General features: G+C 36.3%; 1 protein-coding gene across 13 annotated transcripts in view; it reads left to right on the top strand.

Moving 5' to 3' along the window:
• The window catches only part of ATP11B (ATPase phospholipid transporting 11B (putative)), a 63,397-nt gene that overhangs the window by 4,411 nt on the left and 35,865 nt on the right, over nucleotides 1–23,121 (top strand). For 11 of the 13 annotated variants that reach the window (XR_005822727.1, XM_040568024.1, XM_040568023.1 and 8 more), the window contains exons 1-11: nucleotides 746–856; nucleotides 9,338–9,454; nucleotides 10,238–10,327; nucleotides 12,454–12,534; nucleotides 17,021–17,128; nucleotides 17,299–17,427; nucleotides 17,542–17,645; nucleotides 18,258–18,305; nucleotides 19,060–19,124; nucleotides 19,688–19,769; nucleotides 21,081–21,231. Coding sequence is in view for 12 of the 13 variants with exons in the window: in XM_040568024.1 (XP_040423958.1) it covers nucleotides 761–856; nucleotides 9,338–9,454; nucleotides 10,238–10,327; nucleotides 12,454–12,534; nucleotides 17,021–17,128; nucleotides 17,299–17,427; nucleotides 17,542–17,645; nucleotides 18,258–18,305; nucleotides 19,060–19,124; nucleotides 19,688–19,769; nucleotides 21,081–21,231 (1,071 nt within the window). In the remaining variant the exon portion in view is untranslated. Of the gene's footprint in view, nucleotides 1–745; nucleotides 857–9,337; nucleotides 9,455–10,237; nucleotides 10,328–12,453; nucleotides 12,535–17,020; nucleotides 17,129–17,298; nucleotides 17,428–17,541; nucleotides 17,646–18,257; nucleotides 18,306–19,059; nucleotides 19,125–19,687; nucleotides 19,770–21,080; nucleotides 21,232–23,121 lie in introns of those variants that run through there. The other 2 variants (XM_040568026.1, XM_040568025.1) reach the window with 1 other exon arrangement.

The following is a 23,121-nucleotide window of genomic DNA, read 5'->3' as shown; positions in this document are numbered from 1 at the left end:
CCAAAAGTTCTGCCCAGCCTGCGCTGAGAGATGATCGCAGGGAACGTTTTTGTCTGTTTTGTGTCGGTTGCCTTTTGTTTGTGTTTGTTTTGGTCTTGTTTCATTTTGTTTGTCCCCTAAGGACAATATCAATAGGAGCTTTCTTGTTCATCCCCTAGATGGGCTCTAATGAAAACTTTCTTTTACTGGTAAGGGAAATGTCCTTGAATAGACTAGTGCTAGAGGCCTGTATGTCTGGGATTTTTTTTCCCCTTTCCTTCCAGATATTAGGATCCGTTAAGGTGTTCTGAGAAGAGCAGATGGTATTCCGTAATAACTTGTGGTTATCTGCATTCTGAGTGAGATGGACAGCACTTGATATCGGTTCTGTGCTGGTGTGTGTATTACGATAGCTTGATCATTTTAAGAAATTGAACCAAAGAAGGTGTTTGAGTGTAGGGTGGGTTTTGTTTGTTTTGTTTTTGCTGCTGTTGTTTTGTTTTTGTTGTTGTTTATTTTGGGTTTTGTTTTAAGAATTGCTTGTGGTTTTTGACATATTTTATTTGCAACTCCGTAGCAATTATAGAATATAAAAAGAAAAAAAAATAATAATGCACGTATATTTCATTAAAAGCGTTGAGACTTGTGCTCTTCACTAGTGAGCTGTTTTTTCCTTGCTGTGTTGTTGTGTCCTCTGTTGTCATGACTGCATTTGCCACTATTTCATGGGGGAAAAGGTATCTACAACATACCACTAAAAAAAAATCCTTTAATTTCTAGCATGAAGTCTTGTAAGCCAGCAGTTAAAAGCAGCAACAAAATAGATCTGACAAAATGCCTCTGTGAATGCAAGGTCATCTCTTCCAGCAAAACACAGGTGACATATTTGCTGCTAGACTTTTTTTTTATACAAATCCCTTTTCAACTGCCTACTGTTTAAAAGAAAAAAAAAAAACACAACAGCAATAGTACAGATGGTGGTAGAAAAGATGAAAAGTAGGACCAACAGCTACACCGTGATTTAAGAAATCTTGCAATTACTGGGCCTCCCACGTACTGTGCCTTAAGAGGATTTTTTCTTCTTGTTTACTTTGAGAGTAAAAATAAGTATGGGAAAGGAGCACTTCCCTTCAAATGGGAAAGGAGAGGTAATGATACAGACAACAGGAAGCTGTTTGTTTGCATTTTGAAATATTTTACCTGGAAAAGTTTTAAATGTTATATACCAAAAAGTATTTTTTGTCATATGTTATATTTTGTTGCTCCTTTATTATCCCCATGCACCTTTTTGTTCTAGTTTTGTGTGTAGCTGTGCTGACATTTGCAGATATTTAAACGTCTGTTTGGAAAAAGAATTGCGGCAAAATACAAAGGCAGCTTATGATTTAGCAGGCTTTAGGGATAAAGTTGTTTGCAGGCATGTCTGAGAGCAGTGCATTAAACTGATACTTAGGTCATAAATCATATTTGAAAAGGAATTAAAACTCAAAATGGTATTTGATAAAAGGAATGGAGTAGACTCAAATCTGTAATGCTTCCAGAGCAGACTTTATCAAAGCATGTTGAAAGGAAGAGCTAGACAGTTCTACCTATGAAGTAAATTCTCTTCCCATGAAATTTGGTGAGCAACAACCATCAGAGCAATTGTCAGGACAATTTTGACACACATTTTGAAGAAGCCTTAAGGTTTGTTATCTAGAGGCAGTTTTTTTGAGAAGAATTTTCATGGTTTTTTCATATTGAAGGAAAATAGGAATTGGACTTACAGTGCAGGAGCTGACAAGCGTAAGTAACTATTGCCTACTGGCACTCATCTAAATATTGAACAGGGTCCTTTCCAATATATGGGATAATGCTTGTGTGAGTAGCCCAGAACAGGAACCCTTCCTGCTTCTAAAACAAAGTTTTGTTAGCAACTCTTCAAAACAGTGGGTAACCAGCATTTCTTTTTAAGATAATAGTGCATGTACTGTCCAAGCAAGTGAAGAGATCCTTGATTCTTCTGTATTTGTCCTATCATGGAATTGACCAGTGTTGTTTTTGTATATGGTGAAATTGCTAGCTGCAAGATTGAAACCGCATTCTAATTTTAGGCGGAAAATGAAGTTCGTAATCTGACTCAGAGTTAATTGTCTTATTTTATTGGAGAAACTTTTTTCCTTGCCTTTCAATATTATGACAGTGACTGTGAAAAAAGGATACAATTAGATTTATTGGTTTTTTTTTTTTTTTTTTTTTATGATACTATGGTTATTCAAGGTATATGAAGGATTTTTGTGTTGAATGTTTCATTTACTGTAGTGGTTCTGTATCTCTTAGTGTGATTTAGCTTGTTGGCTAACTGCTATTTCTGTGTGATGGAGTATTGCAGAGTTGTAGCACTTCGCACGTTCCAAGCACTTAATATATTTTGAGCTGTATCCTTAAAAGCAGCTTGAGTCAATTGAGTTCTGAGATCTCAATTGTCTCTTTATTTTTATTACTATTATTTATTCTTTTAATAAAATAAGATGTCCTATAGCAGCCTTTAAGGGGTATCCAAACACACCCTTCATGTTAGGAAATCTTGCCTACTATCATTTGTATGTGTCTGGGTAGACAATAGTATTGTGAATGAGTATGACAAATTACTTTAGCCCGCAGAATAAATCAGTGTTATTTCTGAAATTAAAATTGTGTAGTTGGAGCTTCAAAGGCATGTTCATTTCCACATCTTTAGAACGATGGGCTGCTTTGGGAATCATGGCAAAAGACCAAAGGTTTTGGACCACAGGTACCAGCAAGCCTCAACTTCTCTCAGACCTCTGACCACCATAATGCAATTATTTTTTTTTTGGTTGGTTGGCTGGTTAAAAATAAGTACAGGGCCCTGAATAGCCTTGCAGAGTAATTTGGAAACCACTGACTATTTCCTGGAGGTTGAGACTTGCTTCTTAAAATGGAAATAGTCGCTAAATTTCTTTCTCTTTTAAATGCACTTTTATTGTAAAGTCTCTTGTTTTCTGTCATCTCTGGTATAGATTGCTTTGCAACGTGTATGTTTGATTCTTGCCAGAAATCTATGCAGCCATTTTCCTCTCCTTTACTGATTTCCTAATTCATGGCTTATTACTAGCACATTTTCCTCTCTGCAACAGTATAGACAAGCCTTTTTTTTTTTTTTTTTAAACTTGCCACTCAATCCAAGTGGCACAGGATGTGCAGTTAAAGGATATTGATAAAGTTGGATGTGTGACACCCCACAAATACACATTTGGGGGGGGGGGGGGGTGTTAATGTCAGAGGAAACTCATTGAGTTAGTTTTGCCTGAACTGGCATTGCTAGTCCTATAATTTTTTCTTGGTCTGGAATTTGACTGACAAAGTGACATTTTGACAAAATAAAGTAAGAATGGTCTGAGCTGTATGTAACCAGGACTTTGTGCCCAGCACCAGTATGGCTTTTCTAAACACTAGTTTGTTTTTGTTTTTTAACTCTCCGAAAGGAATGTTTCTTGCTCCATGATATCTCAGCAAGAATGTTTCTTGCTTTCATTTCTTGTTTCCTACATTGTTTTCACAAAATAATGTAGTCTGGCTATAGATATTTTATAAAGTTACAAAAGGAGTTGTTATCAGGTATGCTAAACAACTGTAGACATCGTAAGCAGGAAGAGGAAGTGGCATGAGTGGTGCATGACTTTTAATACTCTTTTCTGTCTTTTTTGGAGTAGTATTTAACAGAGTAGGAACAAATTGCATGGGACTATGTAAACCTCAGGGTGCTTCAGCTGATTCACTACTTCTGCTGTTAGAGGAGTGTTTAAAATTGCCGTGAGAGGCTGTTCCTTCCTTCATGCTAGCCTTTGCTATGACGAATTTGGTTTGACTACTGCCCAGCTGTATGACTGAAAGAATTGTTGGCTTACTGTTTCGAGTACAAATTTACACAGACTTCTGAAAATGTGCATGGAGTGTGAATAGATGGTATTATCTGTCAAAGGTAAATTATTCCATGTATATTAAAAAAAAAAAAAAAAATCCAAAGCAAGAAAATCCATTTCCTCAAAGCACCTTTAATCAAACTCTATCTTGGCAACAGTGTAATAACAAGCTTTTGGGCTGCCTGCCAGGAAATGTTGTGGGTTTTCTGCAGCCATGGTTAGTCAGTCACCTTCCTAGGGAAAAGGTTTCCTGAGACAGACTTCTGTGATGTTTATTAGTATTATTAACTAGTACAGGTTGTCCAAAGGGCATCTGGGGGAGCTACTACTTTCCTTATCGGTGTTCAGTGTGGTTTCTGAAAGGAGGAAGAGCCTCTAATTGAGACTTCCTTCTTTCGAGTGGAACCCTTTCAACCCTTTCACTGAAAACTGGTTACGTAGTAGTTCTTCTAGCAAATACAGTTTTCCTCTTGCTGTAAAAGATGTGAATGATCAAGAAACACAAGGAGATTATGGTAATATACTAGCTGTAGATAAATCATTAGCAAAAATTGCTCGTCAGGTGACTTGTAACTATCGAAGCATGTATTGCAGAGCTTGAAACAGCAATTGATTTATTTTATGTTGGTCTCTTGTCACTCATCCGAGCTGAAGGATCTGCAGTTTTCTGCTAGGGAGGGTATAAAGGCATGCTATCCTAAGTTAAGCTTTTGTAGTTGTGATATTTAAGAAATAAGTGTGCATTAGAGTATATTTTACCAAGTTGACTGAGAAGGGTTTTGTTTTTTTTAACTTTGCTTATGCTTGCAGGTGTTGGGATGGCAGTCTCTTCCTTTGCAGAGTTCTTTCTGGTAGTGTTTCTTCTCATTTGCTTAATCTACTTGTTTCTACAGTTACTTAATTTCTTGTTCGTGCTACTAATGCTTCAGCAGCAGCAACATAAAACTCTTCTTCCACATTGCACCTTTACATCGTATCAGCCAAGCTATTGGCATGACCATGCATTTGATTGTTTTGGGGGATTGATCCAGTTAAAACCAAAACCAATTAGGAACACGGTGGGTTTTCGGTTGGGTCAGTTTTTCAGTCCTCTTTACCATAGGGCTGCACAGGCACAACGGGAAGGTGGAGTCGAGATGTAGGAAGCAGAGGGGAGGCAGCTGTCGAAGCCTGTTTCTTTCATCAAAGAAATAGCATGAAATCACAGTCAGAAATTTCCCCTCAGTTCCCAAGGATGTTTTCTATGCTTTAAAGGTACTTAATTTATTACTCAGAGGATGCCTTTTTCTAACTTGCAGAACACTGAGAAAATCACTACTGAAGTATTCAGTAAGAATGCCTTTGACTTTGGTTAGAGACATTGCAAATTTATATTATTTTTTTTAAAAAAAGCATGAGTCACATTTTTCCTCTTTTTCTAAAAAAAGATTTTGGATTTTTGCTTTATAAATCAGCTTGACTAAGACATCTTTGTGTTATATGTAAGTTATGTTCATTTAAGCTGTTTTCAAAAAACAAACATATCAAGCTTATCTGGGTGCAAGATTTCTATTAGGCTGATGTGTACTGAAGATTTAATATGAGAGCTGTATTCCAGTGGTAGATAATGCCTGGTTTAAGTTTACTTTAAAAAAAAAAAACCTGAGTGGCTCAACGTCAACCAATAAATCTAGATTTAAGTTGCAGCATGAAGGAGAGGACAAGTCAAATAGATTTTTGTTTTTATTTTAAAGTCACTTAATCTTATGGTCAAAATTGATTTTTATTTAAAGTTTTTATTACAGATTTCTGTAATACACCTGATTAAGAAGCCTTAAACATCACCTTTTGTAATAAACTCTCTTTTATTTGTTACAAAGTCAATGGTCTATGCCCTTAAGTAGAAATCACTTCACTAGATAAATGCAGGAAAAGTAACTTCTATTGGAAAGGTATCAGTGACAACTATGATTTTTTATTTTTTTTAAAGACTCAAAACTTGATTTAAGGATTCCCTGCTCATGCTATTTAGCTGCAGAAATCCTTTGACAAGGGCATGTTACCCTAGTTTTTGAAGCTGAATTTAATAATGTTATTAGAAAGAGAGAAAGAAGCTTCTTATAAGTGAAATTAGGAAACTGGGCCTTCTGCATCTCTTTGCTGGCTTGCATACAGATACTATCCCAGATCTGTTTGATGGACAGAAGTTTGGAGTACAAGTCAGTTTTGTGGCAGGAGCAGGATGTGTGACAAGCCACATAGTAATAGACAAGTTAGAGGAATTTCACTTGAACAATTAAATTCTTAACAGAGAAGTTACAGGAATTTCACTTGAACAATTAAATTCTGCACAGAAGTTGAATTTTCTTTGAAGAGATGTGTAATTAAAATTTCTCTGGAAGAGAAATTCTCACTAGATAATTACATAATGAGAGGGTTGTTGAGTGGGTAATTTCAAATCATTTTTCATAGTTATGGAAATAAAAATTAGGAAATCTGTGTTCTCTTCCCAGCTCTGACACCTGTTTCCTGCTGTGGCTGTGGTCGAGCCACTAAGGTTGTCGTGGGTGCGTCCTTTTCCAGCCATAGCTCTGGCACTTGAAGAGGTTCCTGTCCACAGCCTGCCTTGCTTCTGCATTGTCATCACTATAGATCTGATTGAGCAGCTTCTGCTCTGTGATAAACGTCAACAAAACAGAGTTAGACCTGTATGAATTGCAATTGCAAAACTCATAGGGCTTGAGATTTTGATTTGGAAAATGCATTCCTCACCTTTAACCAGTTGAGTTCAGAAGCCGTGTTCTCTGAGAAGAGTGCTCCTTCAGTTAGGCTTGAGTTGTTTTGAGGTCCTTACTCTTCATAATAAAAATATTAGAAAACTCATAAACTTTCAGGTGCTCAGATAGCGGCCTAAAAGGAGTGTATAAATACCATGGAAAAATTCAGCAATACCCAGGTCACTCTGAAATTTTTCATTTGTTCTAATGACTCTAAGTAGCGCAGAGGTTATCATTTATCACCATCAGAAGACTGCCTGTTGCTTTCTTTGCTCTTTCTGTTTTCCCCCTGCTTCACATTTGTCTGTTCTGAAATGGATTATTTTTTTTTGCAGGCTGTAGAATATGACTTTCCAAAGTGAGACTATCTGGCATTTTGTGAGTGCCAGACATTTTCTGAGATAGAAGAGAAGCTGTGTGCCTAGTCCTGATTAAGCACAGCTTTTTTCTTACTTGTAAAACAATTTTTTTTGTGGCATCTTCTGTATTGATTTAGAAATAATGTCACTAAAGTCATATCCAAACTGCTTCTGTTACAAACATTGTTATCTCAAATTTTATGTCAGCATTCAACACATACTTTTTTATCTTGCTTTCATGTTTATATTCGTTTTCTCAAAGTTGCGAACAGCTCCTTCCTTTTGTTTTTGGCATCCTGTATACTTTTCCAGTCCTTTCCCCTATCTACTCTTTTGTTTTCCTGCCCCGCTCTTATCTTTAAACAAGAGCGTGTGACTAGAGCAGCCTTCCACCGCTTGTCATATAAACTTTATTCTCCTTCAAATCCCTTTGAAAAAATCTCCCTTCCTTTTTTCCTCCCATCTTCCTTCTGGACCTCTTTCTTTCTGAAGCGGAATGTTTTGGTATTAATAGTGACAGATACAATAACTTGCGTGTTTGAGAGGATTTTTTAATCCTTTACTTTAAAATGACACCATCGTAAATGTGAACATACCTCATGTCGTGTGTTAGTGAACTTCAGGAGTTAAAGAAAATTCATGGTTATGCTGACCATTTTTTATGTAGTTCAGTTTGCTCAGTCTTCATCACCCTCCATAGTTAATTGGTACAGAAGTGTCTTGTGTTGGATACTCTGGAATTCCAGATTTTGTTTGAAATGAAGCAAGGTCTGGGCCTGGTTTCACAAGTGGAGCAATGCAACTGCAAAGGTTCCTCGCTTCCAGCACTGGAACTTGTAATGCCCTTTCTACCTGTTCCATCACTTGTCCTTTCACTTGCCATGGAAGGACAAGGGGACTCTGTGTAGATGGTGCAAATCGTATTTGTCAGTTCAGAGATAAGTAGTGTCTGACTCTCGTGCTGAAATTCATGACTTCCCACACAGTCCTTGGAGGGAACAACTTAACAGTAACAAGTTTAATTGCTAGTTTGCAACACGCCTTAAAGCTTTTTATTTTTCATTTTAGTTGTTTTCTTGGCCTGTTATCTGAATTATGTTGTACTGTCTGCTTTGTCTTTTGCCATCACCTGCTTCTCCAGGTCAGAACGTAAGAGCTGGAGAAGGCTCTGAGTCATGTAGCCCCAGGGCAGGCTCGAGTAAAGATAGGCTGGAGCGACCTAGATGTAAGCCCTTATGTTACGGAGACATCGCAGCTTTCCCCCATGACTTATTTTGGGCTTTAATTATTCCTTTCCATCAGAAAGGAAACCATTGTTTTTTCCCAATAAGATTCTGTACCTGAAGTAAGAAGGCAACTTAAGGCTGCTTCTTTTCTTCCTTGTCCTTCAGATAACTCCTCAGTGGAAGTTGTCTATATATTGGAACATGTGCTAGCATATGCTGAGTTTCCTTTGCTGTAGTCTAGCTGGTCCTAATCGTTTGCTCTTTGCCTGTTAGATTGTTAGCCTTGTGTTGTACGTCATGTTTTCAGGTATACGTCACGTTGCATTATGCGCCATGTTTCAATTTAATATATGTATTCTCCTTCAGCTCACATAGGCAATTGATGAAAATACTGAACACTAGCCCTGAAACAGGGCTTTGGTTCCAAGAGACCTCACTGAGGTCTCCTGTTTTGACAGAAAGATATTGTGAAGTATTTCTGAGTATACTTTATTTTAATGTGTTTGCTTGCACTGTTGCTAACGTATGAATTGGTGGTAGAGTTGATTTTGAGGTTAGACAAACTGCTTGTTCTTGGAGATTGGATTTCTTTGGGAAAAATACTGTTGTCTGGTCAGATGTGTATATTTTTTTGATCTGGTGAGAACCTTTACAAAATCCAGTTATTGCAGCATAGTAATATGACTTGTTTGTTTTGACCTTTTGCTTTTCTTGTGTTCTGTTAGGTTTATTATGAGCACAGCCATGAAGATTTTTGTAACTTACGTGTTTTCATCTCCATTTCTGCTGCTTTTCTCCTTTAAGTTTCATGGGGCTTTCTTGAGTCTTACGATTTTTTTTCTTCTTCCAGAATGAATACACAACCTTGAATTTGAGATTTTTTTCCATCAGTTTTTGAAAATTCTCTGGGTACAGCAGACTTTAATTTATGAGTTAATTTTCTTTCCCATTCAAAAGCCACTATTGTAAAGCTGCTACTTGACAGTTGGATATCATTTTTGAGCACAAAGTTAACAGTTTTTTTAAAATAACCCTGTGGTTATTAAAGTAGTTGTTCTTGATTATCATGTTGTTATTATTATTCTGTGTTTTAGGGTTTTGACCCACCGCATCAAAGCGATACACGAACTATTTATATAGCAAATCGTTTTCCCCAGCATGGCCATTATGTTCCTCAGAAATTTGCAGACAACAGAATCATATCATCCAAGGTAAGGGAAAATACTTGATACATGAGAAGTTGCATAGCAAATGTGCATGTTTGTATTATGTCCAATGGTGCATATACAGTCTTCAAAACGAAACAAGCACTTTTTTTTTTTTGAGGAAAAACCTATGTTATCTCCTACTTTCTATGTTGTTTTTCTCCTGCTCTCATCCCACCCCTTGCTCCTCAGCAGCTAAATATAGAATGATGAAGCATTTCAGACAGGCCTTCTGAAGGAAAGTAGGCTTTAAACTAGCCTTGTCCATGTCTGGATGTGATTTTAAAGGATGAAGCTAGTTGTTGGGATTTATAAAATAGCTGAATTATAAGCAAGGAATTATAAGCAAGACCTCCTCAAGTGGTCTTGGATTGGAATCAACAGAACTTATGGTGGGGTTATGTTTTGTCACTGGAGTATAGGACAGAAAGTTATAGCTACAAGAATTAATTTCTTCTCTGATACCCTGGCTGCAAGAAGCCAAATGACTCCAGGTGCTCCTATGCAAGTTGATAGGAGAACAAATAAAACTTTGACTGTAAAGGCAGTGCAGTTGGTCCTCACGCTTTCCTGCTAGCTGCACTTCACCCACTCATCCTTGCATACACGCCCACGAGATTAAATACAGCTGTTCTGTGTGGGAGAAGGGCAAGACCAGAATGAGGTTTGGGGAGGGGAGATGGAAAATGAGAAGTTAATAGAGTTTGATGGGAGAAAAACCGAATTTCACTGAAAAACTGTTCAGTGTATTGTAATTACCCTTCTCTCTCTCTTTTTTTCCCCCTTCAGTATACAGTGTGGAATTTTGTTCCAAAAAACTTATTTGAGCAGTTCAGAAGAGTAGCCAACTTTTATTTTCTGATCATATTTTTGGTTCAGGTAAGTGAATAATACTCAGTATAGCTATAGAAATTAAGCGGGAAATTGCAATTTGTGTAGTGAATTCTGCCACTGATTTTCTGTTTTATGAATTTAACTTCTCTGCTTACATATTCTATAAGTGCTATATAGTTCTAACTTAGTTTAAGAGAACATATTGCCCATTCTGTCTTCATATTTAGGAATATTGCCTTTGTCCTTCCTGTTGTGTTGCCTCAGACTGTTTGGTGTATCATAGCACATGGAAGATGGGAGCATGCTGGAGATGTAACAGAAGTGCTACTTACTGTTACCATGGATGGTGTTGCGTTTTTAAAGCTTTTGTTTCTTCCTAGTGCAAATTTACCTATTTAATTCGATTTTAGTCACATTTCTTTCAATTGTTAGTTTAGATTGAAATAATATGTAAATGCAATGCACGTGAACAAATATGGATCTAAAGGCAGAACTGCTATTCAGTGTAATCATGTTCTTCTCTCAATTCGTGACTCAAGTGAATTTGTATGGGGGATGTCTTGTGTATATGCCTGTGTCCTTGGAAACCTAATAGGAAAAAGGCTGTAGTCATTTTTGTTCTTCTTTGTTGTTCTTCCATTGAATGGAATTTTGTTTTTATTCAAATCCCATCTGGAATTTCATTATTAAATATATATATATTTTTTTCTTCTTACAAGGCAGATGTGCCTTTAAAAATTTGTCACGACAGAGTAGATTCCATGATGAATCTCTTGTGACCAAGATGCAGTGTCTGTTATTACCATTTTATTCCACTGGCGATAACAGGGTTGTGGCAAGTTATTATTGTGTGATTAAATGTATAGCACAATCCAGTCCACATTGTACACGTCACATATGCATGCCAGAAACATGGTGGCAGACTGCATTTTGGTTGCGTGATGCTCTACACGAGGTGAATGGTGGATACACATCCATCCATGCAGCAGGCAAAAGTTCGTGGTGTTCTGGTGAAATAGGTAAAATGAGCAGGCTGCCATGATGATTCCACTGGCAGAAATCTTGTTCCACTTTAACATATGGGCCTCTCTTGAGAAAGGAGGAGATACTGTAGATGGCAGAAATGCTGTGGTTAGGCCTGTCCAGCCAGAAATCGGGTGTTCCTGGCAAGGGTTGTCTTGGACAACATACCGCCAAGCTGAAATTACAATGCTGCAGTTGAAGAACACACAATATTGCAAGCAAAGTCTGATTTTTGTTGTATTTTCTAAATTGTCTGCGTTTCAGTGGGAAAAAAATAGATCACGCGTGTGTTGCAATGTGTCATCTGTTTTCTCTGTGAGGTTCTTGGTTCTTAACAGAGTAAACTTCACGTGTAATTTCTTTTTTCTTCTTTAATGGTTCTCAAAGCAATGCCATAAGTCTCAGGTAAAGTGAACCAAATCAGTGTCTGTGGTTTTGAATAGCTCTCTCATGTATATTTTCTTTTCAGCACTTGACTATGTTGTCTTTTTCCTGCAGCAGGGGAGATCCACCAGCATCCCACTCCCTCCCACACACACATACAGCATTTTAGTGTATACACTGCACTTTTGGCATGACAGCAATGGTAGCACAAATTGTAAAATGTGCATGTTGGAGGAACCAGAAAGGAGCAGTCTAAGAAAGGGGGGTTTCTCTAATAACTGAACTGTTGGAAATGACTGTTTGTTAACGTTCATCTTCACTTGTAAAGTGGTTGTTGTTATACTCTATACTGCTGTTGAGCAGTTGTTTGTATAGAGTATTGAAAGAGCTTCACAAAATGTAATTTCATTGATTTGTAATACACTTTTAAATTTATTTTTGTAGGGTGAAAACATACCTTTTAGTAAGAAGTTTTAAAATTGGCACATTCGTTAGAAATGTGATTGTCTGTTCTATGCCCCAGAACCTTTGTACCATTACTGACATCTATTTAGGTGTCAGGAACTGAGTTTTGTTCCACAAATACTGGAGAATGTGCAGTAAAATTCCTCACAGCTTTTAATTTAGAAAACATTTTTCATGTTGTTTCATTGGTGTTGGTGTTTTTTGTTCTTTTGTTTTTGTTTTTTGGGGGGGGGGGAGCGTTGGAAAGTAAAATTGTAAAATCAAATTGCAGCTAATTTTCACATTTTCTTCTCTTTTAGCTCATGATAGATACCCCTACCAGTCCTATTACCAGTGGATTGCCATTATTCTTTGTCATAACTGTGACAGCCATAAAACAGGTAAAGGGGAAAAGATCTTGTAGCAGGAAACTTGTAGTTAAGTAAGTTAGACAAGTCTGACCAAGATAATGTTTAGAAATAAAAAATAAAGTGACATCTTCAGAAACAGTTTGTGTATTTAATGCTCCTTGTTAGACACTTGATCTTTTTACTTAGTTGTCAAGCACTTGGTGACTCACTGCAGTACCCTTAAATGGACAGTGAATGACTGTCAGACAGCGTTTTTGTCTCAGCTTTACATGTCACTTGTTATAAGACATTTTTTGAAAGCTCCTCACTTGTTCCTTTGGCATACCTCGCTACATATTAAAAATAATCCCCCTACATAACGCTGAGAAAGGAGCTTGGGTAGATGATGCAATGATGCAATCCATGTTTGTCAGTAGTTAAAAGGCAAATTTTGCCCCAGGGGGTATGTTTCATGGCATGAAATATGCATTAACTATAATCCTGTACCAGGTAAAAGATCAAATTTGAGAAGCTTCTGGTTTTGTTTTCTTCTTCTTCAGTTGCATAAAACATTTTGGAGTATTTTATAGCACATGAAATAAGAAAAATCTTTTAAGTATAAGTGTAATAGGAATCTTCTTTAAGCACTGTAGTAGATCTTGCTAAGACCTACGGACCCTAGAAGGATAATGTTAAAAAAAGGATCTTCTGTTTTCTTTAAGCCCTTAAAGTGAGAGGACAGAGAGAGAGAAACAAGCACATAAAGTGGTGATGTGGGTAGAAACTACGATCTTTTATGCAGGCAAGTAGTTTTCAGGAACTGGCCCCTTCAAAGGGTTTGACAGTGTTGGCTGGGGAAGATATGCAGTCATAGCAACTGAAAATTAAGCAGGAGACTTTTATGGAGCTACAGCTTGAATTTGATTTGCCTTCTGCACCAGTAAGACCCCAAAACACCCAGAAATAGGGCAAAAGTGAAAAATAGCTCTAGCTGTCAGCCAGATAGAATGTTGTTTGGGGCAGAGAGGATCTTTGGGGTAGTAGAAATCTTTGAATTACCATTCCATTTGTTGCTGTGCATTTTATATCTGTGGAGTTCCCTAACCCTATTCAATTGTTATTATCACCCCCCAGAAATGTGTTCAAGAACTGCCATCATAAGTAGGCAATAGAAAATATCCCTTAGAGCTGTATGAACTGAAACAGAATGTACGAGTAGGATGCAAGTATTAGATTTTTTTGAGGTGGGCTATTGTAAGTCTAAAATAGTAGAAGATAATCTATTGCCTTATTGTCTCCTGACGTCAAGTCTTGCATTGGGAAATTTAAGGGCTCTCCCATCAACAGCAGAGAACAAAGATTCTGGCATTCCTACTAGAAAATTCAAATCAAATGAGTTGTCGAGCATTATGAGTTTTTCTGACTAAGATCTATCTGCAAGGGCTATCAGAACCACCTAAACTGATCTAATAGGTTCTTGTGTTTATTCTACCTGCTGCAAAGTAGGCAAACAGTATTCACAAGCTGTTATCTTGGAAAGGCAATTCAGTGTGCTCTTTCCAACAGACTGCCCTTGAACAAGGAAGAAATATAAATCTTCGGTTGGAATGCAGAGGGAAAATACCCAGTGTGTTCTCCAAACTAGTTCTCATTTTCTCTGAAACCAAAAGTGGTATAGGAAGAAGTGTTTAGGGGAAAAAACACTTTCGAAAGCTTCGGGAGGCTGGTTTGATACAAAGTTATAGATAATTGTCTCCGCAAAGATAAAAAGGGAATCCAGAAGTATTAATTGTATCTGGGTTTGAGAAGTTTAGCAATGAAGGGAAGAACTCTCCCAGAAGGCTAATTAACATGGTACCCCTAGCAAACCTTGGAACTCAGACGTATTTTAATCCCAGCCAAGGAGATGGAACTTCTTCTTATCAGAAGTGCAATTCCACCTAGGTCAGAAGAAGGACGTAAAGACTGCAAAGTGATGCAACTCATGCTGTGTCATTTTGTTGAACTTGCTAGCTAAAGCACTTTCTTCCTCATGCCTCTGAAGACGCATACACAGTCCTCAGAGAAGTAAAAAAAAAAAAAAAAAAAAAAAAAAAAAAAAAAAAAAAGTGGGGGGGCAAACTAAAATAAATAAAAATAAAAGTTTGCTTTTCTTTAGTATTTTCTAAGGAACTTTAAGGAACTTGGTCCATTTCAGTAAGTTCATAAATATTTAGCAAACAGGCTGATCAGACACATGGATGTTTACATGCTTGCCAGGTGAATGAGAAACCACTACTTTGCAGATTTTGATTAAATATACAAATAAAATAAGAATTAAAAACCTGGTAATGTAATTTACAGGCCTGTTGTAATTTTGTCCTTGTCTCAAGTACCTTGATGCTGGTATATTAGCAGGAATTAAGACTACAATCTCAGGGATTTTTATGTTTTCCATTTGTACAGTTAAGCAACATTTCTTGTGTTCCTGTATCTTTCTTTTAATAGTTTTTTTGCAACATTTGGAAGTGAGGATAAGGAACTCTCTCATAAAAATGTCGCAGTAGGTAAATTTTGGAGGAATTAGATGGACTATAGTAAGCTGGCTATTAAGAATTCCCTGGTGTGAGATGTCACCCTTGTGTTGCAGGTAATAGGTGTCAGATGGAGAAAGAGCTGAAATCTGTACTTTCTAAAGAAGGTAAATTTCAGTTCTTTGCCAAATGCCCATATTGCTCAGCTGCTCAGATTTATGAGACAAATGCCCCAAGGTTACTGGATTTTAGTTAAATTCATGTTTTCTTCTGTCAGTCACCTTTAACAAGGAGCTGTAGGTGCTGACTCTTTCCCAATCAGTATGAAAAACATCAAGAGTTGTAGGGATTTTCAGGATTCTGATTCCCTAGTATTTCTGTGTAGCTGCTATTACTACACGCTTTTTAATTGTTTAAAGCATTTGGCATGTACAAAAATGCCATTTTTTGTGTTTGTAGGCCTAGATAGTTTTGTACATACTGTTCCCATTTGTGAGTGACAGTGTAGATGCATGAAGTTAGGACTGCAGAACTATGTTTTAACATACGAAATTCATCAAATAACATCCTTCCAAAACTCTAGTCAAGGCACAGAGTTCTCAAAACTGCATCGTTATCAGTACCTTTTGTGTTATGACAGTCATACAATGTCTGTAGCGTAATAGGATGAGTTGGGATTATGCCTGCTGTTTCAGAGGGCTCTCTTCTGTCTGCAAACTTCCAGGAAAGCAGTTTTCACTCTTTTTCACGTTTTATATACATACAGAAAAGCATTTTAGGAAATGTCTCTAATATCGCAAATCAGTTGTATGAGTCTTGCCAGGATTAAAGACTTTGCACCATCTCTTATATCCTCTGTGATTTTACCAGAAACTCATAAATGTTAAGGTATTGTAAGAATCATCGTGTAGTTCTTAGGGAATGATAGTTTACGGTAGTGCTGAAGAGTCATTTGATTCTGTGTAAAAAAGTAAGTTTATGAATCAGCTGTCAGAAAATGTTTTTTCTATACTAAAAAAGCTTTTCCTAATTCCTAGCTGACAGCTTACGTGCTCTCTCTATAAGCCTGCTTTGGTTATTTGAGTTGAATGCACACATGCACTCATCTCTTACTTATTTATCTTGCCTATGTTTAGTGAGCAAGAGGCAGAATATAAAGCTGTTTAGTAATACTTGCTTAAATTCTCATATATAAGCACTGTTCTTTTTTTTTTTTTTCAGAAAGATATAGTACAGCTGAACTGCCTGCATAAACTGATCTGTTTCTTGTGCTCACTGTTATGGCTTTCCAAACAATACCTAGACTTGGGGATCAGCAATCATGTTATTGGTGATCACATTATTAGATTAATTAAGAAAAGTATTAATTTCTTAGGAAAACAGGAGAGGAAAGATACTTCTGAGTTCACGTTTCTGAACATCACATATGTGCGTGGGATAAAGGGTGCTTAAAGAGGTGCCAAGTATGTGGTAAAGAAAAGCTCCTTAATTTCCCTATTAAAATTCGGTTCTTGCAATGGTGTGTGAATGGTGTATACAAAATCAAGCAATCTTAAGATTTCATGGATCTGCAATGGCAGTAACTATGCTTGAAAAATTGTAATGGCGTGTCATGAGGAAGTAATTTTAGTTTTTCCTCAAATTTTACTTTACATCTTCCAAAAGAGAGGAGGGGAGGGGATCCATAAGAGGGACTGTGAGTGACTCTTACCTGTTTTGGGGTAGATTAATCCATGTAGATCTGAGTGTTTTTTTTTTTTTATCCCATCTGCAAAAATGTCTGTTTTATCAGAGCATGGAACTGTTAAGTTTCTTTGGCACTTCTGCTACTTTGCTTGCCTTTACCTACTTGGACAAATTTAGTAGAAATCAAGTGTTTGACACCGTGGTTAACACTGAAATGAAGAGAAATTCATAAGTGCATTAAGGCCAGACAGCAAGCATTTTGAAGGACTTTTACTTAAAAACGATTATGCTTTATAGGTTTCTTGCTTGGAAAGTAAATTTGTATGTGTTTTCCACAGGGTTATGAAGACTGGCTACGGCATAAAGCAGACAATGAAGTAAACGGTGCTCCAGTTTATGTTGTTCGAAGTGGTGGACTTGTAAAAACTAGATCTAAAAACATTCGGGTATGTGCCTAGAGACAAATGGAAAATTGTGTTTTGGAAAAAAAAGCTAAAGATCTTGTTTCATTATTAATCATTGTGGCCTGTTTCATGATGATGCAATAATAAAGCTGAAATTAATTCTTCTCTTTTAAAACCCATTGTATACTTCTCATTTGTGTTCATTTCATTAGGTTGGGGACATTGTGAGAGTAGCCAAAGATGAGACTTTTCCTGTTGATCTGGTGCTTCTATCTTCTGATCGAGTGGACGGTTCGTGCCATGTTACTACAGCAAGTTTGGATGGCGAGACAAATCTTAAGGTCTGAGTTACTGATACGAAATAGAATGTAGTTAGTGATGCCATTTTTATTTCAGCCTGGTGGATACCTCCCTCTGATTTCTGTATAATAAAGTTAATGGATGCTGTTTTACAGACACATGTTGCAGTCCCAGAAACAGCAGTGTTACAGTCTGTTGCCAACCTGGACAAACTTGTAGCTGTTATAGAATGTCAGCAGCCAGAAGCAGATCTATACAGGTACCACTTATTTTGGACCCCTTGGAAAATATTTGTTAATGAAGTGTTTAATATTAGGAATTATATGGATTTTGCTGGGATTAAATAGCTTCAGACATCTGCTTATATTTCAGGTTTTAATAATGAATGTAAGCATTTATACCTATGTATTTACTGTAAATTGCAAGTGACAAGCTAAATTTGAGTATTTCAATATGAAATCAGAACGTATAGCATAATGTTTACCTTTTATATTTTAATCATAATGCTTATGCTCCTTTCTGTTCTAACCAGTAAACTTCTGAAATTCTTAAACTTAAGTATCCAGTGAACAGTTTGAAGAAAGTAAGTTCTATATGATTCTGCCAGGAGATTTCTGTCCTAAAAAGCACTCTCGTTCATACGGAATTTTGTGTACATATGTTGGTCACATTTATTTTGCTTATGCTCAAGAAAAGATTTGAACTCCACTCACCAGTCTTGTTGATAAAGACTGATTGTTTTGTATTTGAGAAATTTTAATGACTTTTTTTTTTGTTAATTGAGAGGGTTTGGGGGGTTGGTTTTTTTATTTTATTTTTATACTTTTGAGACTTTATGTAGATACTTCTGACATGTGGCCATCTTTCACAGATTTGTTGGAAGAATAACTATAAGTCAACAAATTGAGGAAATAGTACGGTAAGTAAAATTTTGTAAGATTAGAGTAATGTTAAGAACTGCTGGTGGTAATTAAACTGTGACCATCAGAAAAGAGTCACTGTTGAATAAACAAAAATACACATTTCGTATCACAATGTTATATGCTGTACTTTTATTTTCAGAGCAGTTTTTACAGTTAGGTGAGCTGATGAAGTAAATGTGTTATTGTGGTGATAGATGTGAGGAGAAAAAAATCTGAAATTTTAGACTTCTGCATTAGGATCCAGAACTTGTGTTATATTGTCTGTCTATCTAGGTTTTTACCTTTCTTTCTCTGGTATGAATGTCTTTTGAACCTGGTAGACAATTTCAGTTTGACAGAGAGATAGAAAAAGAGAGGTAAAACAGCCAAACCTAAAATAGCACTTCTGGTGCATTGTGAGCTTGACAGGAGTTTGGCCTACTGGCTCTTCAAATAACTTGCAGCTCTCTCTGAACCAGCTATTTAGTACATGTAACTAACCACTAATTATGGGATATTGAACACAGTGGTGGGAAGATGTTGTGGTGACCAAAGGAGCTTTGAAAGGAAACTGAGAGCTATGTGGAGATGTGTGGGTGATGTGTAGAAAAGGAGTAAGAGGATTGAAGACAGAGCAAAATGAGGGTGGTGTTGGAGTTACTGCAGTGGGGAATTACTGGGGACTTTGAACCTCTTTGTATAAGATGTCATAAATTACACAGAATATGGAACAACTCATTTTTAAATTCTGATATGTCTGTTTCTTTTTAGACCTCTTGGGCCTGAAAGTCTCTTACTTCGTGGAGCAAGATTAAAAAACACTAAAGAAATATTTGGTTTGTAAAAACTTAAATATTTAAAAAGTGTTCTCTTCTTCAAATGTGTTGATGAACTGAAGTTTAGTTCTACTTGCACAGAAGAAATTGTGATAATCTTGCTGACAGTGACCTGAAGGGATATGATTATAGATGAAAGTAATGCTATTATGCCAAAGAATCTCTAAGGATAGAAAGTTCCAGCTCTACTCTGTGAAAATATTTGAAGTGGTTTGATAAAGGAGTAACGTAACTTTAACGGTTAAGTGACTGATGTTGCTGTTACACTGTTCAAGACTTTCTCCTGAGATTTACTATTCTGATTTCCATAAAATACATATTGAAAAGTCATAATAATGCACAGCATTTTAATAGGTGCTAAAATTATTGCAATAGTACTGTTTTACTATAGGAGAATACTGCAAATAATTACAAAATACCATCTCATTATTGTACTGAAGTAAGCACAAAAGTGATAGCACCTCTTGATTTTTAAATTACATATCTTAAACAAAGTGAAAAAATCCATGAATGGTATATATGCAGAAAATAATGTATAACTCCGTTTCCTCCTTCATTCCCAGGTGTTGCAGTGTATACAGGTATGGAGACAAAGATGGCATTAAATTACAAGAGTAAATCTCAGAAACGGTCAGCAGTAGAAAAGTATGTTTATTTTCTCATATCTTTCTTGCTTGTAGAAATGTTGCTTAGTCTTCCCTCATAAATTTTAGAATCCTGATGATCTCATTGTTGGTTTGTAGGCAAGGGAAGAGAGGGTAATTGCTTTGCCTTCATTAGAGAGCTATAAATATAAAATAATTTTTGTGGTATTGTATCCTTTATTGTTTCTTTCAGTAATGTATACAAGGTTGAAATACCTAAGGTTAAGAAGGTTTAAAGCAAGAAAAGTTAGTTTGGGAGGTTTGTTTTGTTTTTCTGAGATGCAGAGATCATTTAATTGTAGGTGAAATGCTGTCTTGAACTAAGTGCTGGAAGCACTTCTCACAGCAATTTTTCACAGCAGTTGCAGCCTCTGCTGTCTCTGCATCACTATTGTAAGACCGCATCATGTCTTTAAAGAGGATGGACTGAATTCTTAATCACATACAAGTCTTTGTCCTGAATACTAGTATCTGATACAACAGGAAGATAACTTTGTTTCATTTATCTGCCTAGGCTATATCCTTTAAAAAATGTTTTACAATGAACAAGTTGCAGGCTCAGTTTTTAAAAACTTTGCTTGTTGTAGATTTGTGGTAGATGTTACTGTAGTAAAAATTTATATGTTGAACTCAACAAATTATTTTGAAAGGAAAAGAAGTTTTGATATGTTGTCTTTCTTCTAGTTATTTAAAAAAAAAAAAAAAAGAAAATCTGAGTGCCTTCTGCTATTCTTTTACAAACATGAAATTCATTATATTTCTAAAGCCAGATACAAACAGATCTATAGGGTGCATCAGAAAAATTGTCATCAAAGCTAGGGGCGGAAAGGATTGTAACATTCCAGAATATAAACTTGTTTGAAAGGTCACCCTGGTGTAGCACGTTCTGGGTTAAATAATCAGATGGACAAAGAAGTGCTCTTCTAACTGAGGAAAAAAGCTGCAGCCTTGGATTTCCACAGTGCTTGTTTTGTACTGCCTTCACAGCCTCACTAGATAGTCAGGGAAGAAGGGAATGGCTGGAGGAAGGATAAGTCAACCCCCAGAATTTTGGACAGCAGGTGACACAAATCAGCTGTGGGTGTATCCTTGCATCTTAATCTAGTCTTCCTGTTGGCTATATGTAGAGTGTGTATTAGTCAGATGTAGGATTTCTTTTCACTCCTCCTGCTTGTTTGTCATACAGAAACTTTGGATCCTTTTGAAACACTGGATAGTTTTTTTTAATTAAAAAAAAAAAATCGATATGTTTATAGTGTGTCAATAAATTAAGCAAAATAAACTGAAATTCATCTTTTTGGCCTTGTTCCAGGTCTATGAATTCCTTTTTGATTATTTATCTAATAATCCTCCTCTTTGAAGCCATTCTGAGTACTATTTTAAAGTATGCATGGCAAGCTGAAGAAAAGTGGGATGAGCCTTGGTATAATGGAAAAACAGAGCATGAAAGGAACAGCAGTAAGGTAATGTAGTTCTACCTAGTTTCATATCTGAGGAACTTTCAACTACTGAATACTGAATGAAGTATTTATTACGTCTCTGTTCTTAGACATAGGTGTAACTACCACATGATCCGCTTGTAAGCGTGTGTGGTATTGTCTCAGTATTTTTGAAAGAGCATTCATTGTACGTAGCCTCGCCCTTGGATAGAAAAATTTTAACTCTGTTACTGGTGGACTACTTCTTTAATGAAAAATCCAAGCTTTTAAAAATTTTGTGTTTTGTTAGAACATACTTCTGATGTTTAGTGTTCTGGTTGCAGTTACTGTTCTTTTGGGTGCCGTTTGTTCATTCCTTAAATGAAAATAGGAGGAAGATGGCTGTTCCTGTGTATGTTCTGTTGCAGTGGTTTCACAGTTGAGTCATTTTGGATGTTCTGTGATGCTGAAATTGTTCAGACAATTTCATAAGGCTCTAATTTTGCTCAGGCTCCTTCTTGCCTTCTCACTTTTATGTAGCAATTGAAGGGATACGTTGAAGTGTTCCTTAAATCTGTAGTTCTAAGAAGCATGATTGGTTTTTTATTAATTTTTTAGTTTTGTTTTGTAATCATTCTGTATTTTCCTTTACTGTGTTTAATTTCTGATTTCTGTGTGAGTCTGCTTTCTTCCAAAGCAGTTCAGGAGCTGGCTGGAGCTAATTCTAACAAGTAGAGGGTATTTTTAAAGCACAAAAGAGTTAGAAATCCAATTTCCACATGTGATGTGGTGTCAGATGTTTAATACTCCCTCTGTCTCCCAGGGAGTTGAGAATTGAATCTGTTCACTAGTTGCTTTATATGCTTAAAGGTCCAAATCCTAACTTAGAAGAGTTCTGTTCTGCTTCACAAGCAGAGTGAAACTTATGTTTAGTACATTATTGTTTGGAAAGGAAAAAAGAAGTAATTGGAGAATATTTTGGATTCCAGGACAGTTAAGAGTTTACTGGCATTCCTTTGTAACAGACAATTTTCTCAGAAGTGTGTAATGTAAACTTCGTAGTCTAACTGGAAAAATATCTTTGTCTCAATGCCATGTTTTATTTAAAATGGTTAGTTCAGGTTTTTGATAGCTGTATTGATAACTTTTCAGTGCATTCTAAAATAATCTTACCTAAAAATATCACTACTAAAAAGCACTAAATGAATTCACAAACTTTCAGATTGTTTAGTCACTTTTCTTTTTAGTACCTCCATCCACTTAAAGGACTTTCAACTGTTGAAGTAGTCAGTCAAGTAAATCTTTTTTGCTCTTAATTTAAGAAGCCTTTTCAGTTCAGAAGACATAATGGGATAAGTGTTTATGCAATCTTTTCATCCCATTTGCCTTCAAGAGCATACAGAGCCGTCTATCTTTCTGCAATTTCACTCTTCTTTTACCATGTCTTTTTTCTCTCTCTTGCTTATTATATTCTTCCACAATCTTACATTTCTCAGTATGCTTGCTAACTTTAGTCATTATCACTTCTAAGTATATCTTGTCTTACGTGAATTACTGTTCTCAGTAGTTATTTATCTTTTATGTTTTAGTTTTTAAGATCTCAAAAAACTCAGGAGGTTCTGTGACTTAGGAGATCCCTTACTCATTGGTACTGACTCCTAATAAGTAATTATAGCTACACTTCATAATTAGAAGAACAGACATTATTTACCTTAGTAAACTGTTGACTACTTTATACTCACTATCTCCAAATTGTTCTCCTGCACAATGTTATTGTTAAAGGTAAAAGGATTTGTCCCTGTTTCTCTAGTCTCTATTTTCTGTTCCATTATTCAAGTGGTGATAGGAGTCTTTCAAATGTACAATTTAACTAGTTTGTTGTGCAAATGAGAAAGAGGCACCTTCAAGGAGACTGCAATGTTGCATTTAAAGTTT

This window comes from Cygnus olor, chromosome 9 (assembly GCF_009769625.2).
Source record: "Cygnus olor isolate bCygOlo1 chromosome 9, bCygOlo1.pri.v2, whole genome shotgun sequence".
In the NCBI taxonomy this organism is placed as follows: domain Eukaryota; kingdom Metazoa; phylum Chordata; class Aves; order Anseriformes; family Anatidae; genus Cygnus; species Cygnus olor.
The sequence above is the reverse complement of the archived record's forward strand: the minus strand, read 5'-3'. Positions and strand labels throughout refer to the sequence as shown.